The 18,091-nt window shown below is 35.6% G+C and overlaps 2 protein-coding genes across 2 annotated transcripts in view; one reads left to right on the top strand and one right to left on the bottom strand.

Moving 5' to 3' along the window:
- MTA1-like (Metastasis associated 1-like) overlaps positions 1 to 271 on the bottom strand; it is a 67,221-nt gene extending 66,950 nt beyond the window's left edge. The window contains 1 exon segment of the mRNA XM_074180697.1: positions 72 to 271. Coding sequence (XP_074036798.1) covers positions 72 to 99 — 28 coding nt within the window. The 5' untranslated portion in view covers positions 100 to 271.
- A 2,942-nt stretch (positions 272 to 3,213) lies between these two features.
- Positions 3,214 to 16,754, top strand: LOC111512604 (UBX domain-containing protein 4). The gene is given in 6 exon segments (XM_023168745.2): positions 3,214 to 3,400; positions 3,458 to 3,592; positions 7,738 to 7,827; positions 7,830 to 8,170; positions 10,213 to 10,877; positions 16,524 to 16,754. Coding segments are annotated over 6 exon segments (1,455 nt in total). The 5' UTR covers positions 3,214 to 3,318; the 3' UTR covers positions 16,666 to 16,754.
- Positions 16,755 to 18,091: the final 1,337 nt, after the last annotated feature.

The raw sequence follows: 18,091 nt of genomic DNA, 5'->3' as shown, positions 1-18,091 counted from the left end.
GCAGTGCAATCATCTCGAACAGAACTTCCTTGTGTGAAGCCGGTTTAAATAAAAACAAGAAGGGTACTAACCTCCGACACGGTACATATTTGCCGTCATTTTTCACAACACAATAACTAATCCATTTAATTATAGCACTTCATTTTGAAACATTGTTAAATAAACGATCTATTTATTTAATGTTTATATCACTCTACGTAAAACCACCACCAAGCTCACAAACGCCATTTTCTCTCTTAGCTAACTATATTGCATTGCACACCACGAAACAGCTACAACTGGCTAACGTATATCATTGTGTTCTGTGATCTCAGATTGACACATTCGAAAATATGCTTCGAAACAATAAGCTCTTGTGGTTCTGTGATATGCATCTTTGTTTATATCGTTATTCAGTTGTAAATATATCAATATTTTATTCTGAATTCAAATGGAAAATATAACATAAAAGTCCTAATTAAATCAATGCTCAAGCGGGCTAATTATATTGCAGCACAATTTCGTTGTTACATCTAGGTATTGCTTACAATTTAAATTCGATTTGACCTTGAATTCGAATAACTTTCCCCAAACACATCAAAAATTAATCACAAATGACTTCAAATTTTCAACTTTTGATAAAAAATAAATGAAAACATCGCCCACTTGAATGTTGTCCATCCCCAGAGGTATGTTTTCAGCAGATATAAAATTTTGGCATTTTCAATTTTGTATAATAAAGAAATTGAAGTTTTATTTTTAATTCTATGGGGACTTATTGTTGACCTGTAGAAAATTTCAGAAGTTTTTGAGCTATTCGTATGGATAAAAACGTGTGCGTATATAATACCCAATTTTTGTCCCATCTCATATTGACCTGCAAATGTATTTACTGATCAATAATTATATTTCGCAGACTATTTCATACACTCGTCCGAAAGAACTAGGACGAAATTTGTACACACATTACTAGTATTCGGTAGGAAAGTAATCGGCCTCGTTTATTTGTTTGTGAAAAGTGGTTCTATAATGTCACCGAACCGGATATAATAATGTCAGGGCATACAATTCCGCTTTCTGCTTCGATAAGTTTGTTGGGGGTTAAAATGGAGCTCCGCCCTAAGCATACCCTGACTACTGAATTCCATCCAGAAAAGAGCCATCCCCTGATTAGAGACACAAATATCACTTGCAATCTTGATAGTCTGGAACATCGAAGAAAGGTTGGAGATTTGTCTCTCTTTTATAGATACCTTCACGGGAAGTGGTCAAGTGACTTGGCGCATTTGATTCCACCAAGAGCGGTACATATCAGAAATACGCGACAGACGGTGGCTGCTCATCGTTTTGAGGTTCAACTCAATATACCTCGAACTCTACTGTTCAAGGACTCTTTCATTTCGAGAACTGCGTTATGTGGAATAAACTTCCTGAGAACGTTTTTCCAAATGAATTTAATCTCCAACGATTCAAATCCTACGTGAATCGCTACTTTCGCACAGGTACCACTCTCAGAGCTCCTTAAGGATTTTTCCTGTATCGCTTGTGTTTTGTCCTTAAAAAAGGAGCTAGCTGGAACATTTCATTCAAATTAGATACCCCACATATACATGTTTTCTCATTTATGTCTATCCGATATAATTCAATATCCAGCGTCGTATTAGCCAGGGAAGTTTTTGTTTTCCGGCAGGCATTTACCAGAACCTATGGTGTAGGTTTATTCTCTTATATGTATGTGATTCTTCTCGATACAGTTTTCAATCCAAATAATCATCATTCCAAATCATTCAAAAAATGAACAAATGTCATGTGGCTGCCATTGAGAAAATTATTCACGAACTATGCACGATAGGTGCGGTTTCGCTGTCAGCACATGAAAACTGGGAATTTTTTTCTTTCCAAAAAACAAAATGGTTCTTTTCAATTTATATCAAATCTGAAAAATTTAAACAAATTTATGAACCCTTTGTATTTCAAATTAGAGGATTATCTAAGTGTTAAAGACCTCATACACAAAAAAAAGGTCCTCGCACGATTGACCTTAAAGATGCACATTATTTAAGTCTGGTGAAAAACACAGAACATTCCTGGAATTCAGATTTAAAGAAAAGTTATATCAATTTAATTCATTGCCTTTCGGATTATGTACTGTACCATACATTTTTACCTAAATACTAAAGACGCTATCAAGCAATCTTCCCCAATTTGAAATTGTATGTGAAGCCTACTTAGATGATATCGTTATCATAGAGATATGCCCACATTCATATGTATTTTGGTACCAGCCTGCGCTGCCCTTAAATGTTTGAGACAACATAAAACAATTAAGAAAAAGCTAAATATTTGAAAATTTTTGAGAATTTTGGCGACTACGATAGAATAATGAAAATTTTAGATTCTTTTCGAAATGACTTACAATGGTGGATATTTATTTTATCCTCAGTAGCCGAAAATGTTTCAAAGAAATAAAATTGAAACTTGATATTTTCTCTGTTTCCTCAAAATGTGGTTGGGGGCATTTTGCAATTACAAAAAATCTCGTGGCTTTTGGAGTCATGAAGAAAAACAGTATTTTAGAAGCTACAAGCTGATTTCTTCTATTCAAAGTTTCACGAGAACCGAATCTATAATTGCAATGTTCTTATTGGATTGAACAATAAAAAAAGCAATATCTTATAGCAACAAAATGGGTGGTATAAAAATTGTAAAACTAAATCGTATTGCTCAAGATATCTGGAGATACTGCGAAAATGAAAAAAAAAAAATCTTTCTGCCACATATACTATTACCAAACTAATTACCGCGACAGACTCTAAATCTCGGTCCCTTGAGAAATTAAAACAGAATACGAATTATCACAAAATAATTTTGAAACGTTTTGCAGAAATTTTGGCGAATCTTCGATTCACACTTTTTTTCATATGCGACTGGGTCGGTTTGCTTGCATAAAAATTGATACACAGTCGAGTCTTTGAGCAGTCAAAAATAGCAACCGCACGTTTTCAATAACATTCGCACACGATTTTGGATTATAACGGGTCAAAAATAAGTCCCTTTCACAACTTCATTGGGAATAATAATATTTCAAAACTGAGACATACGCATGCTTCCAATTCTTTATTTTCTTGGGATTAATACACCGCCACCTTTCTACAATGGACCTCTTGAATATAAAGTAATTCTTTAGATGGGTCTGGGTCTCAGAAACCGAGGTTAATCAATAAATAAGGAGAAGAAGAAAATGATCAGAAATGAATGCAACGTCATTCGTTGATGCAATTTTTGCAATTTTTTTTCATTCCTGAATATTTTTAATTTAAGATAGAAAAAAATAACAATATGAAGTGGTACCCTGGAGGAATAGCTGAAGCAATTGGATATTCTAAATCCAAGGGGGCGATTTTCATCGTTTACATTGAAGGTAACTCCTTTAAGTGATTTTCATTATTCTCCATCATAAAATAAAATATTTCCATAGGTACTGATGAACAATCACAAAAAATATCTAGTCTCATCGAAAATGGTGCACTTGGAAAAAAATTAGAACAAGAACATTTTGTAGCAATAAAACTAGAGGCTGGTTCAGTTCCTCATCAACAGTTCAGTGAAATATGTATCCTTTTCTTCAGGTCCACTGGATTCATTAACCATCAGGAAAGTAAACTGGTGATTGATGTAGAGATAGTTGAAAAGATTAAAAACAATTGCCTGCACGTTACATCAACATTCTATAATAATATAATCTGTTTGTGCCAAAAAAAATCAAATACATTTTGATATTAGTAAACTCCTTCTGGGAATGGGGAGAGCAATGCTTGACATCCGAACCTGACTTCTTTTTGGGTGGTTTGTCGAAAAGTATATTCATTATGTTGATAAAAAATGTGTTTCATGGTGAATTTTATTAGTTCAGACTCTAGTTCGGACTTCCTCTGTCGAATGTGATTCAACTATGGTTCGAAATCTATGAAAAAACAAAGAAAATTAGAAAAACATAAAACGTGAAATGAATATAATACAATGAATAAAATAATCAAGATACAAAATAAAAATGACCACAGAGTAGAAAAGAACTGAAAAATAAAAAGAATGAAAATGAAAACGTGCAAAAAATAAATTAAAAAATATTTCAAACCGAGTTACTTCACGGTGTTTCGATTGTTAGTATCCATAATCATCTTGGGGTGATACTCTGTGGTCATTTTCATTTTATATATTGAATTTTTGGAAAAGAAGGATTTTGGCTTTTTTTCCCAAAAATTAATCGCTCCTAAAAATATAACCCCTTCAATTCAAATATATTGAATATTTAATTCTTTTTATTGTATTTTCATTTCACATTTCATTGTTTAATATAATTGATATTTTAGCTATTCATTTTAATTCTATTTGTTCTTTCATAGATTTTGAATCATAGATTCATATTAGACAATGGAAGTCCGAACTAATAAAATTTAGTGAAGATCTAGTGACACTGTTTTTCGGGTATAAATCTGGAGTCACTATTTTTTGGGTTTGAAGGCTGTCAATTTTTGGAATTTTTTTCTGACGTTTTGCTGGCGCGAGTAGCTAGCTTCTTGGAGATTTATACATCTGAGTTTATCTCCGATGACATAATTCTGTAGCGATGCCTCATCCTTCATATTTGCCAGACATAGGGCCGTCACAAGCAGACAAGGGTTTCGGGGATTGGAAAAAGTGCTGACACATGCATGGGGACCATATTGAAGGCAACAACATTAATTTACTGATTAACTTGGCCGATACTTACTACGAGAAAGCTACTGTGATAGCGACGAAACTTGTGATATTTTTTGAAAATAAAGTCTGTGAAGATCAAATTTTTAGATGTAGTTTGTGGGAAAACATTGATTTAGATCAGTGGTTCTAAACCTTTTCAATGCCACTACCTCTGTGAACAACTATGGGAATTGAGTTTACCCCTAGCTAATTTAAAATAATTCAACCACACAAATTCGAACAAAAATATCTTTATTAGGTAATAAATTGCAGGTTTAGGTAACTAGTAATATATAAATCTCGGACTTAACTAGTGTGAAGGTTGATATTGCTTTGCATTCGCAAGTTTAACAATATTAGGTTCGGTTTCACTCAACGCGTATCTCATGTCATGCTTCACATTCAAACGGTTTATAGCTTTTGTTTTTAATGTAACAAGAGTCGAGAAACCAGTTTCACATCTGTAAGTTGTAGCAAATGGAATCAACATTTTTAAAGCTCTGTCAGCTATAATAGGATATTCTGCAGCTGCCCGTAGTCTAAGAAACTCTACTTTTGCTGATACATCTCCATCCTTGAAAATATCGACGCAAGTAGAAAATGGTCCTAAAATCCAGGAGTAGGACTCACGACTATTCATGTTCAGAAAATATTGCTTCAGTGAGTCTATCACAGCAGTTGAATGTTGAACCACGGAATTCTCAAACGTGATTTTGTCTTGTTTAGTATTTACTAATTGTTCACTTACTTGTGTAGACATTGATACATTGCCAGCTTGGAATCTATGTTGGTAATGTTCCAATTTACGCAAAAAACTTGCGATTTTATTGTGCAACGTCAAAATATTTGTTTTATTTCCTTGCAGTGAAATATCCAGACTAATAATTTTACTGAAAAAATCAGCAAGGTACGCCATCTTTGCTAAAAATGTTTGGTCTTTAATTTTTGCACAATATTTTTTTTCTTTTTGTGTTCTCTGATTTTCAAAAAACAATCTAATTTCTTCTCGTAGTTCGTAAATCCTACTTAGAACTTTCCCTCTTAATAACCAACGTACCTCTGTATGATACAAAAGAGCATTAAATGTAGCACCAACTTCATCGCACAAAATTTTGAATAATCTTGAGTTCGTAGCGCTGCCTCAAATGTGATTAACAATTTTTACTATGTCTCTTAACGTATGTAGCAAATCTGGTGGAAGCATCTTCACTGCCAAAGCATAACGGTGTATCAAGCAATGATAGTCGAAAACTTGAGGAGCAACTTGTTTCACAAGTACTTGAAATTCAGAACGGATGCCCATCATGGAAGGCGCCCCATCTGTACTAACACCAACCAGCTTCAACCAGTCCAGCCCATTTTCCTCAATAAACTCTTTTAGCGTTTGAAATACGTCTTCGTCGCGAGTAGTGGTGGGCAAAGACTTACAGAACAAATATTCCTCCTTTACATCTTCATCTTTAATGTATCGTGTAAACACCAATAATTGTGAACACAAAGCAACATCTGTGGACTCGTTCAACTGCAGCGCAAACATAGGACTTTCCTTTATTTCAGCAGTAACGGTTGCTAGAATATCGGCACTCATTTCACAAATGCGACTTTGAACAGTAGTATTTGAGAGTGAGATTTGTTTGATCTCAGCTATATATTGCTCACCAATAACAAGTGATATTGCATCACACAAACAAGGTTTGATGAGGTCCTCTCTTATAGTGTGTGGTTTTTTATTAAGTGGAATGCGGTAAGCAATTTTGTATGAAACTTGAAAACACGATTCATTTGCTTTCTGCATATTACCTGTAGAATCCAATCGTGAAGACTTCAGAACCTTCTCCTTTTTCTTAAAAAAATCTATACTTTCATCTGCGAACTCCTTGTGAACTTTCTCAAAATGTTTTTTTATTTTGCTCGGTTTCATGCTTTCTGTATTAATCACTTTATTACATAAAACACACTGGGGCTATTCTATATTTTTGTCCACGATACTTTGAAACCCCATTGTAGAAATGCTTCTTTATAAGTGGGCGTTTCACCAGATGAAGTAGAAGCCATGTCAAAAACACCTGTAGGTACCTAAAACAAAAGTCAACAGATACATGTATACGTAATGTAAACAAATCACTTGTGACAATAATAATAATAACAGCGCCGGCCCGGCCGCCGCCGCTAGCCACATCGAAGCCGCGCTTCACCCCTCCCACACCGCCGCTCACCCGCCGTGGCCGTCAGCCGCGCGCATGAGAGCGCCGTGCTACCGTACTATTATTTTGTTTATTAATTTAATACTTTTTTGTGCCAACTCTGTTACCCCCCTAGAATTGCCGTTTTACCCCTGCTGGGGTAATTACCCCCAGGTTAGGAAACACTGATTTAGATGAATATATAAACGAAAATTCTCATTTTCTGAACATACACCAGGTAAATACCAACTTGCTCTTTCCATAAAGTTTTTATTTCTAAAGCTAACATCATTTTTTCAGTTTCAAAGACACTATCGTAAAATTCATCTTTTATGAATTGCATTTCTTCATATTTTATTCTTAACTTCCTTATTGATGGTTGAAATAAGGGCTTGGAAAGAATGTAGCACTAATCTTGGCACACATGTCTCTGACTGAATGATATCTATCATCAGGTACAATTATATTTTGATGATGCCAACTTCGAAGGTGAATCATGTCAAAAATTGTTTCATCACAGTTGCAGAAGAAGAAATCTGCGACCTAATTTGGTATCACCAGTGGTTGATGTAAAAATATCAACAATTTGTTAATTGGTTGTTTCAGGTACAATTATTATTGTTTTTGGAGAAGTTACTTTTAAAATTGACATTGAGAATTACTTTTTAAATTTCTGGTGTGTGGGTTGATTGGGTTGATTTTGACTATGAAAAAAAGCTTCATTTTGAATATTAGTTTTACTTGCAATTGAAATACTGTTTAATATTTTTTTTCATAGTTGAAAACTCTTTTTTAACTAAAACCAAAATACTTGTTTCCTTAACTCGAAATCCAGATAAAGAACCAAGTGTTCCTTCGATTTATTTCATTGGAAAAAGTGGAACGCCTCTAGACATCATAACTGGTAATGATAATCTAGAAGATGTTACAAAAGAGTTGACAATATTTTATCTAAGGCTGGAATAACTACGAACACAACAGGTAGTTCAGCAGCAAACCTTTCTGCGAGTATGATAAGTGCAGAACGAACTGAAGTATCAGACCAAATGGAATGTAAAAACGGAGTATGCCAAATTAAAAGTGATGAGCCTTCTCAGGATGATAAAAAGGTTAATCTACAGAAAGAGGAAGATATTCCTGACACTGGGAACCACAGTGCTTCTTCTGAAAATATAGGAAGTGTAAAGTTAACCGATGAAGAGAAAATTCAAAGAGCACAAATGTTGTTAGAAGTTAAACGAAAAGAAAAAGAAAGAGAAGAGAAGGAGGTAACATCTTAAATAATCCTTTTTCCGTTTTATGAATTTCAGAAATGAAATAATTTCAATTTCTGTTTGAAGGTGATTGACAGTGTTTCATGATGAATTTCATTAGTTCGGACTTCCGTTGCCTAATATTATATAAAATGACTTGAAATTCCTAAAAGAACTAATACAAATTGAAAAGAATAGCTGAAAATAACAATTATATTAAGCAAAAAACCCTGAAATGAAATTACAGTGAAATAAAATATAAGTAAAAAATAGAACAATTCAACAAAAAATTATGAAATTCCAAGCCAAGTTACTTCACGACGTTTCGATTGTTAGTATCCACCGTCTTCAGGTTTGTTTAATTGTTCTATTTTTTTACTTGTAATTTATTTCATTGTAATTACATTTCAGGGTTTTCTGCTCAATATAATTGTTATTTTTAGCTATTCATTTTAATGTGTATTTATTCTTTTAGTGATTTCAAATCATTTTATATAATATTAGATAATGGAAGTCCGAACTGATAAAATTTCAGTTTCTATCTACCACTTTACATGGAATTTTTTCATAAACAATTTACAAAATGGCAACACGAGTTTCACTAAGCAACAGCTTTTTCAGGCATGAACTGTTCAAGTAATCATGGATTTTCATCAAGTATCAGTCAAATTCTTTGGAAATATGAATAAGGTTTTCAAAACTGCATAACAATATCCCTAACAAAGTTTAATAATATGGATGTTAGGGTCACTTGAATCTAGTTAATATTGAAACCCTAAAATGAAAGAAATATCCTTTGATAGCAAAACTAAAAAGAACATTACTATTTCCTGAGGGAAATATTTCTAACCTATTAATACAAAAAGTGGAAACACACTGAATTACAGGCCTAGCAATGACAAGGAATAAATTTAAACTATTTTCAACTCACTTTTTCTTTCATTTGAGAATTGAACAACTGAACAGGAGGAGGCTATTAGAAAATGGTGAATGTAAAGAAGCACTGAATAGGAATATGGTTTCTTGATTACTTACACTGAAATAATAAAGCTAAAGAAAGGCCTCTGAAATATTTTATGTAAACTGACCATTGCTAGAATTATCTTCATGGAACATATTAGTGGTACACTGTCATACACAAAATTGTGTCTTCATTTGAAAATGAAAAAATACCCAACTGAGAACAAGCATAGTAACATAAAGAAAAAAAAATGTATGCATCAGTGATAAGTTGTAATGAGCATTTGCTCCTACAACATTTGTTTGGTAGCATGACTTATATTGAAAATTATTATTTTTTAGTATTTTCTTTGATTCTTACATGTTCTGCGGTTGGTAAATCGTTTGAATCGGTACATTTTTAAACTGAGGAGTTATTTCATTATAGCATTATCCAAAGGCTGCACAATAATTTTTAATAATTAAGTATGTATTGTTTAGTACTCGAGTTCAAAAATTAAAGCTAGTATGATTTCGTGATTCTGAAGGAAAAATTATTAAAACTGATATTGACAAAATGTATGAAAAAAACTGAACATATTTACTTTCTGTAACGTACTTGATTTTGTGTGAAAAGGTCAGGTGAAAAGATTTGGTCTTGTAAAGATACAAATTTATAGATTATTTTGATTTTGTGATGTCTCACAAACAAACATTGACACCAGAATAGTTTCTTTGTTGAGGCTACCCTGAAAAGCAAGGTAGAACGAGGCTACACTTACATCCGTTTCAAGCTGATAATATCTATATTATACGAATTATATTAAGTTACCTAACAAAAAGTTGGCTTGATCTGATAATTCAAACACCAACTCTCAGAATTTGAGAAAAAGTTCAGCAGAATTGTTATCGCTTTTTTTGCCTTCAGGACTAGGATTCTTATCTTGTGCTGTCGGGCAATTTCTTTTTAGGTTATTTTCTTGAATTTGAATCTCCCTGTATGTTTCTTTTCAATTGACAAGTATCTGTCACCATATCATTTCTCTATCAAAATGTAACAAAATTGTATAGTCAGTTTCATCCCAATATATAAACTCAATCATCTTTTCATGACTCAGAATGAACGTCTCAGAGAGTTAGAAAGACGCAAGATGGGTCAGAATGTTCAACAGATGAAGAAATGGCAGGAAGATCAAGAACTGAAACAGCTCAAAGAAGAACGCGACAGAGAGAAACGTGAGAATCAACAGGCTAGAGAACGAGTATTGGCACAAATTGCTCAAGATAGAGCGGAACGATTATCCAAATCGCAACCCCAAACGCAGTCCGTGAGCGAAACACCCAAACCAACTCAGCCTACTGTTCCCTCAGTCAAGTCGAATACAACTCGTCTTCAGTTCCGACTACCAGATGGCTCATCTAACACACAAGAATTTGCTAGTTCTGACCCAATGCAGGCAGTTGTTTCCTACATCAAAGCCAATTTGAAATTACCATTTAATGATTTTACTCTGTCCACTACATTTCCTAGAAGGGAATTCACCAATAATGATTATTCTCAAACATTGGTGGATCTGCAGTTAGTTCCTAATGCTGTTATTTTGGTTTTACCAGTAAATCAGGGAATGGTGTCAACTCATCCCGGAGGAACGTTCTCATCTATGATCTGGTCTTTTCTTGCTCCAATTTGGAATATTTTTGGATATCTGAAGATTTTCATTTTTGGTACCAATCCAAATGTGGCAGGAAGTAAAAGGCCCGCCGAAGAATCTACAGAATCCAGGTAATAAAATAAGAGTAGGGATTTCAAAAATAAATACAGTATATGAATATTTTTTGTTTTGGGAGAATTACATCTTGGGAAAAATTGGTTCGAATTTTTTCTTCTCTTTTTCAATTTCCTACTTATAATAAACTTTTTCAATTGATTTTTTTTAAGAGTACGTGAATTCAGATTATAAAGAAATAAGTAGTCTTTTTAAGAGTATCTGAATTCAGGTTATAAAGAAATAAGTAGTCTAGAGAATTCTCCTTTCATCATATTTGCTCATAAGAATCTGGCTCTAAAGACATTCACCAGAACAGGCATAGCTCTCCAGAGCCCAGAATTGTAGATGCAGTACTGTTTATATAGATAAATAGCTGGTGTATACTGGCTGTGCCCAGGGAGACTATTCCTCAAAATTTCGGAATGTTCCAGTATGTCCTAGAACGTTGTTGAATGTTCTCGAATGTTGAATGTTCTCTTGGATGTTCTGAACTGTTCTAGAGGTTGAAGCTTACATGTTTGGTTTTTGAAATTCGGTTACGGCGTTGTTGAGTTATTGCTTAAAATGTAAAGTCTTGAGAACGACTATTATTTTTAAAAATAGCTCATACAATTATTCTCTCTGCATCAGATCACATGAAAATTAGTCAAAATTTTGGGTGTTCGAAGTAATGGTTTCAATTTTGAGTTGTGGAATTCAGTCAGGAATCATTTTGAATATGAAACAATTGCGAAATTGAAAGAGGTGTATTCGAAAACAAATCTTTAATTAATAACAATGTAAATAATATAACTTGATAAATCATTTCATAAGAATGGTAGGTACCTAGAAATAAGTCATAAAAATTGTTCAAAGTGATGCCCATTAGATATTATACAGGCTTCGAAACGTCGAATCACTTCTCTCGTACAAGTCGCTTTTACAATATCAGGCGTAATATCACTGCACGCTAGTCGAATTTTCATTTTCAGATCATCCACATTCAAAGGGGAGTAGTGAAAACAATATCTTTTAAATAACCTCATAGGAAAAAATCAAGCGGTGATAAATCTGGGGAACGAGCCGGCCACCGAATTGGACCCTTATTACCAATCCATCTATTTGGGTACGTTCCATCCAGATATTCAGTAACAACCTGTGAATTGTGAGGAGGAGCACCATCTTGTTGCCACCAAATTCCTTGTCGTTCTGCTATGGGAATATCTTCCATCAACTGGATCAAATCATTTTCTAGAAAATGTAAATATCGAAATCCATTGAGATTTTCATTGAAAAAGTAAGGTCCTATGATGCGGCCATTGAACAATCCACACCCTACATTAATAGCCCAAGTAGTTTGAAAATTACTTTCGCGGACCCAGTGGGGATTTTCTTGAGACCAATAGTGACTGTTATGGCGATTCACAACTCCATTATTGTGGAATCGCGATTCATCGCTCCACAAAATTTGTCTGAATATGTTAGGACTTTCATGTAATATTACCTGAATACAAGCAATGAATTCAAGTCGTCGTTCAAAGTCCGTGGGTTTCAAACCTTGTACCAACTGAATTTTGAATGGGTGGTATTTTTTTCTTTCAGAATTCTCTGTACATTAGATTTACTCACACCGACTTCTTCTGCAAAAGTACGGATAGAAACATGTGGATGAATAATAATATAAGCCAACACATTGATCTCTAAATCTTCAGTTCTAACAGATCTCGTATGATGACGATGCTTTATAGTAGAAGGAAATGACCCAGTTCGCAATTTTTCTACAACTCTCGAAAAAGTCATTCGTGAGGGAATGGGTCTGTCTGGAAAACGTTCTTGGTATAGACGTTGTGCTTGACGGCAGTTTTTCTGACATTTCCCAAAAATTAATACCATATCAATGCAATCACTTGGACTAAACGCGAAAGGCATACTGGAGTTTTCGCACAAAGAACACAGTTACTGTTTTGCAAAGAATCACTGAATCGAACTGACAAGTAGATACAATTCAACAACATTTGTTACTATGGCATCAACAAGCATAAGCTACTTGATGAAATTGTGCAATATAAAGCAATTCACCCTCAAGTTAGTCACATTCTCAAGAATTTCAATATTATATTCAACTGATATCGATATCGTATCGTAGAGGTGAGAATAATGGTTTGTATTCAGTAGTAGTCTAGTTCAATTTAATAAAAGATATAGACTGGATTCGTGTACGAGTAAATAAGTTTTTTTGAAACTTTATATTTAAGGAAAAGTGCAATAACTCAACAACGCCGTAACCAAATTTCAAAAACCAAACATGAAATGATATCAGAATTTAACGTAGCACCTGAATATGTAATGATATACAGGGCGTTCTATTTTAAAAAATGGAATTTTGGTCTGTAGCACCTACACCAAACACCCTGTATATTTAAAAATTATATCAAAATATAGCTCTCATGAACTCCTAAAACTTTTGTATGAAATATTTTTGTGTATCTCCTTCAACAAACCTTTGCTGACTAGTTGAGAACAACACTTGGAAAATATAATATCTTTGGGTGATCAGCAGAACGGAAATGTACTCTTATAACACATGTTATTCCAATATTTTGATAAAATTTATTATCATCTTCAGGGAAAAGGGAAATATTATTATGAAAGGTCTCAACTTACTATTAGTGAGGTTGGCTGTGTCGAAAAGAATGTTACATTTAAACAATTGAAACATGTCAATACAATAAACAAGTCATTACATTAAAATAGGTTGACTCCTCACTGGATACGATATTCTTCTTTGAATCTGCATTATATTGATTTAAGCAATTGGCGATTGTGCCAATGCAGTCCATCTAGCCTCTCGCCAAAAAAAAATATGGAGAGGAGGTAGACCTAGAAAGATCTCCATGGACACTGATGGTGTGGTACTGATGGCCAGTCTGAGCCTTTTTTTTGTAAAGCCTTCGGCCACCAGGAAATTGCTCCATAAGTGATCATTGGTCTTTACAATCATTACATGAATCCAACGGATTTGTTTGGGACCTAAATCCCAAGTTTTACCACAAATCCTTCGACATGTTCATAGGGACATGAATAATGACATCGCCGTCTGTTGACCTGGCTCCAGCCTCTGTTTACTGTTTCAGAGACCGTCCCACAGGTAACTGTTTTCACCCCTATGAAACTCATGCTCTTTCCCACATTTTCTGGCATTCCCATGCGTGCCATGCATCCCTCAATCGCCGGTGCCCATGCGGTATTAAAGGCGTTGGGCAGGTTGAATGCCACAACGAGACTGTATTTCCTTCATCTCTTCTCTTTTATTCGCTTCACCATTTTCTTCACGGTCATCACAGTATCCATTCCTCCTCTTAAACCATACTGGTTGGGAGATAATTTTATCTCTCTTTCACACCAGACTTGAATCCTACCATTATGAAGCCTATCCAACATCCGTCACATGCCGGTCAGCAAGCTGATTGGCCTGGGATTTCTGTCCTTCTTTGATATCCACACAACCTTTGTTTGCTTCCACACCTCAGGGAAATAACTTCTTTCCAGACAGGCGTTGAAAAGTTTTAACATGCACTCCTCTTTCCATTCGGTCGCCTTACAAATCATCTTATTGGGGACTCCATCTACGTCAGTCGCCTTTCCATCGAGGAGCTGCTCAGCTACAGCTCGTAGCTCCCCAATCGTAAAAGCTGGTTGGTCCTTTTCCATTCTCCTCTATCAATCTCCCTAATCCGACGGCTGAGCGGAGTATCGCTCAAATGATCATCCCTAGGGAAGTACTTTTTCAGCAGATACCTGCTGGTTTCTTCCTTCCCCTCGGTAAAGGATCCATCTTCTCTCACATTAGAAGGGATTTTCCTATCATCGTTGAGGAGCCGGTAGTTCCACGGATTTTCATCCTGGATCAGCTCCACCATCTTTCTCAACCATACCATTCTAGCATTCCCTACTATTCTTTTATACCTATTCCTTTCTAACTTGTACTCATTCATTCTTCTGTTCCTTGCATCCTCGTGCCCGATTCCTTGCGCTTCTCTTCTTATCCTTCTCACATTCCTACGTGAGCTTTCCAGCTCCGCGTTCCAACATTCTTTTTCAGGGACGATCATCCTTTCACTCCTAGGTATATACCTTATACACGCTTCCCACATTCTATCTTGAGGCGTTACCGCTTCCTTCTCAATCTCTCCTATCATACCTAGCCTACCTGGCCTGTAGTTCGATAAATCTTGTTCTATACCAGCCCAGTTGGCTCCTAATATTTGTTACCATTCCTCACCTTTGGTAGCCCCGTCAAGCAAAACTCAATCATCCGATGGTCACTCAGTGTTTCCTCCATGCATACTTTTTATTCATCAACCTGCGTATTTCCATTAATGGTCAGGTCGACCCAGCTCTCTCCTCTGTTACTAGAGAAAGTTGCCGGACTCTCGCAGTCATTCTCCATCAGGTAACCAAACGAAACGTTGCCACCCCAGGCAACATTTTTCGCATTCAACTCTCCAACCAGAATCTTCCTTCCTTCTCATTCATCGAAAATCTTACGAATTTCGTTCATTCTTATATTCCTCCTTCCACCCGGTTCATCATATACGTTCATGATCTTCATGCTACTCCTTTCGTTTCCTACAATTATACCGATTCTTTTTGCACTTCTTGCATTCTTTAGGGCCAGACTACTAACGAAGGAGCGAACCCAGGTTCGAACCTTCGTCCTTTCTCCTCCATCTTGTTTATTCCAGCCCTCCCGTGTTAGTTTTTTTACCCAAGGCTCTTGTATACATACTACTACGGCATCGCGCTCTTCAGCGGCCTCCCGCAGTAGTGTGGTGGCATCCTTACACTTGCCCACATTAATTTGAAGGATCCTGAACATAGTTCGTTCTCCTCCGTTGCAATTCAACCCTTCTTATATATACCGGGCACTTGGGGTCCAATGCCGAATGCCTCCTTTCACTCCCAATCACACCGGCTCTTTTGCAGGTGACGCAATTGAGTCCACGATCACCTCTAAATTCTTTCCCCTCGTGCTGCCTTCCACATTTGTTGCAGGCCGGTTCCTGCCTATATGCCTTCACTGTATGCCTATAGTGACAACACCTGAAGCACACAGCCATACTGTTGTGTTCCTCTACATGTATACCGGTTCGGTCCAGGCTCACCACTCTCAGTTTCATAAATCTCCAGGAGAGGGCTGCATACACCTCTAGAACTATGTTCTCTTTCCAAGTATTCAATCTGCATTCTTTACTTTTACGCACAATCATTCCTCTCATTCCCTCCTGAGTGTGACCCTCACTCAGTCAGAGTTCTGCTCAAGCAGGAGTTCGATCAGTTCCTGATCTACGTAGCCCTTCTGAACTGATTAGGTTTATGTCCTTATATTACATTGCGGGTGATGGCTTCCACATAGCTCATACAATAATCTTCTCTTGCAAAGGGGAAGGTGTCTTCCACCCTGGCCTGGGTTTACTTTTCCTCTCCTTTCCAAGTTCGGTTGTATATGTTCGCTTACTCCTGTTCTTCCTCTTCTTCCTCCCCTTCTTCCTCCCCTTCTTGCTCTCTACCACCTGAAAACCCACATCCGTTTTGGTATCATTTGCCATCTTCTGGTGATGTTTGGGGATTAGAACTAGTTCCATATATTGTATAGTATATAAAGTATTTAATTTTTGTAGGGTGGATCAACAGAAGAAGAGGGTTCGTGAAACAACAGTCATCAAACGACAAGGCAATAGCAATATTCATAGATTGGGTGATAATAATGATAGTGATGATGAAAAGAAAACCTGGAATGGCAATTCCACACAACAGATGTAAACTGATATAAGTGTATTTTAAAACTATTTATCTATTGTTAATACATTTGCATACCTAAAATAAATTAATGATAGCTGTTTTGATTTTCATTATGATTATTTATATTTATATAATAACATGTTTTCGATAAATAAATATCAATACATGTGAATACAATTTTCGTTCTACTTGTGAGGTTGCAATACACACAAATCCATGTTTTCTTCATTTGCAATCCAGATTCAAAAGTTGTGTAATTATTTTGCAGTTAATTTTATTTTTGGAACTTTTAAATTTTTCTAACAAACAGTTTTCACCCTTATATACTTTGAAAGTAAAATGTGAAGTAATCATTAATATTCCGATAGGTCATTATGCTGGCATATACATATTGGGTTTTGCCAGCCAAGTTTGCCTCTTCAGGCGGAACTATATTCAGTAGTATGCTGACGATGAACTATACTCAACTGTGTAGTTAATGGATAAAGTATAGACAGTAGTCATCAGAAAATGAACGGTATACCCAACAGTATATGATTAGTGCATTTCCTAATGACACCAACCTGTTTAGTGAAATGAGCGACTGGAAGTGTTGTAGTTCTGATTCTATAATTGGTGATATACGTACTTCATTCCCTTATGACGCCAACATTCTTGGTAAATATTGCAATTCTAGCTTATAGGAGCAGGCTTTGTTTCGAATATGACTTTTCATGTCTTCGTTAGGTAGTACAGGTAATATGGCTGAATTTTTTTTGTTCTCTTGAATTATTTTTATTCTGGAAACGATTTTGAAATGCAGTTTGAATTTTTAATGAATAACAGAACAAGTTTACATGGTTTTGGACCTGAGCAACCAAAATGTTTACAAAGTAAGTTGGGGGCTGAATCCAAATCAGCAGCCCGGTTTTGAAATTGGTTCTGGTTTTATCAATATTCATTGGACTATTTTTTACCAATAACATCCATTTATTGACCTAAAATGTATAAATCAGAAATGAACAGAGGTTGAACCGAGTCTTATACTGCATGCGAAACCGCAATAGTTTCACGTAATAGAGTCCAATAGTAATCGCTCATCATGCCTTCATCCTAAAATCCTTGGTATTGCCTTTCGATTTTCGCTAACTTTTGGTGTAGCCGCTCTACATGATGCTTGTATCGCCCATGTTTTGTGGGAAAAAATCAAAATGTGACTGCAGAAAATGTATCTTGACAGCCATTCGAGAGGTGATATTGCAAAAAATTGTTGATTACAATCTGAGAAAGTTATGAACAACACATTGAGAAATGATGCTGCTGCTTTATCAGGCGTTACACATTTTGTAAACTTTGCGTCAGCCATTACTTTTCGAATATCAGGTCCTACAAATATTCCTTCCAAGATTTTTGGTATGGCAGTTTTGGAAACAACTTGTGGAGTACTGGAAAGCCGGTCCTTCGCGAT

The sequence above is a fragment of the Leptinotarsa decemlineata genome, unplaced genomic scaffold, assembly GCF_025532065.1.
Source record: "Leptinotarsa decemlineata unplaced genomic scaffold, Ldec_3_MD MMD2_tig00026299_RagTag_RagTag, whole genome shotgun sequence".
Classification (NCBI taxonomy): Eukaryota; Metazoa; Arthropoda; class Insecta; order Coleoptera; family Chrysomelidae; genus Leptinotarsa; species Leptinotarsa decemlineata.
This window is presented reverse-complemented; position numbering and strand designations above follow the sequence as displayed.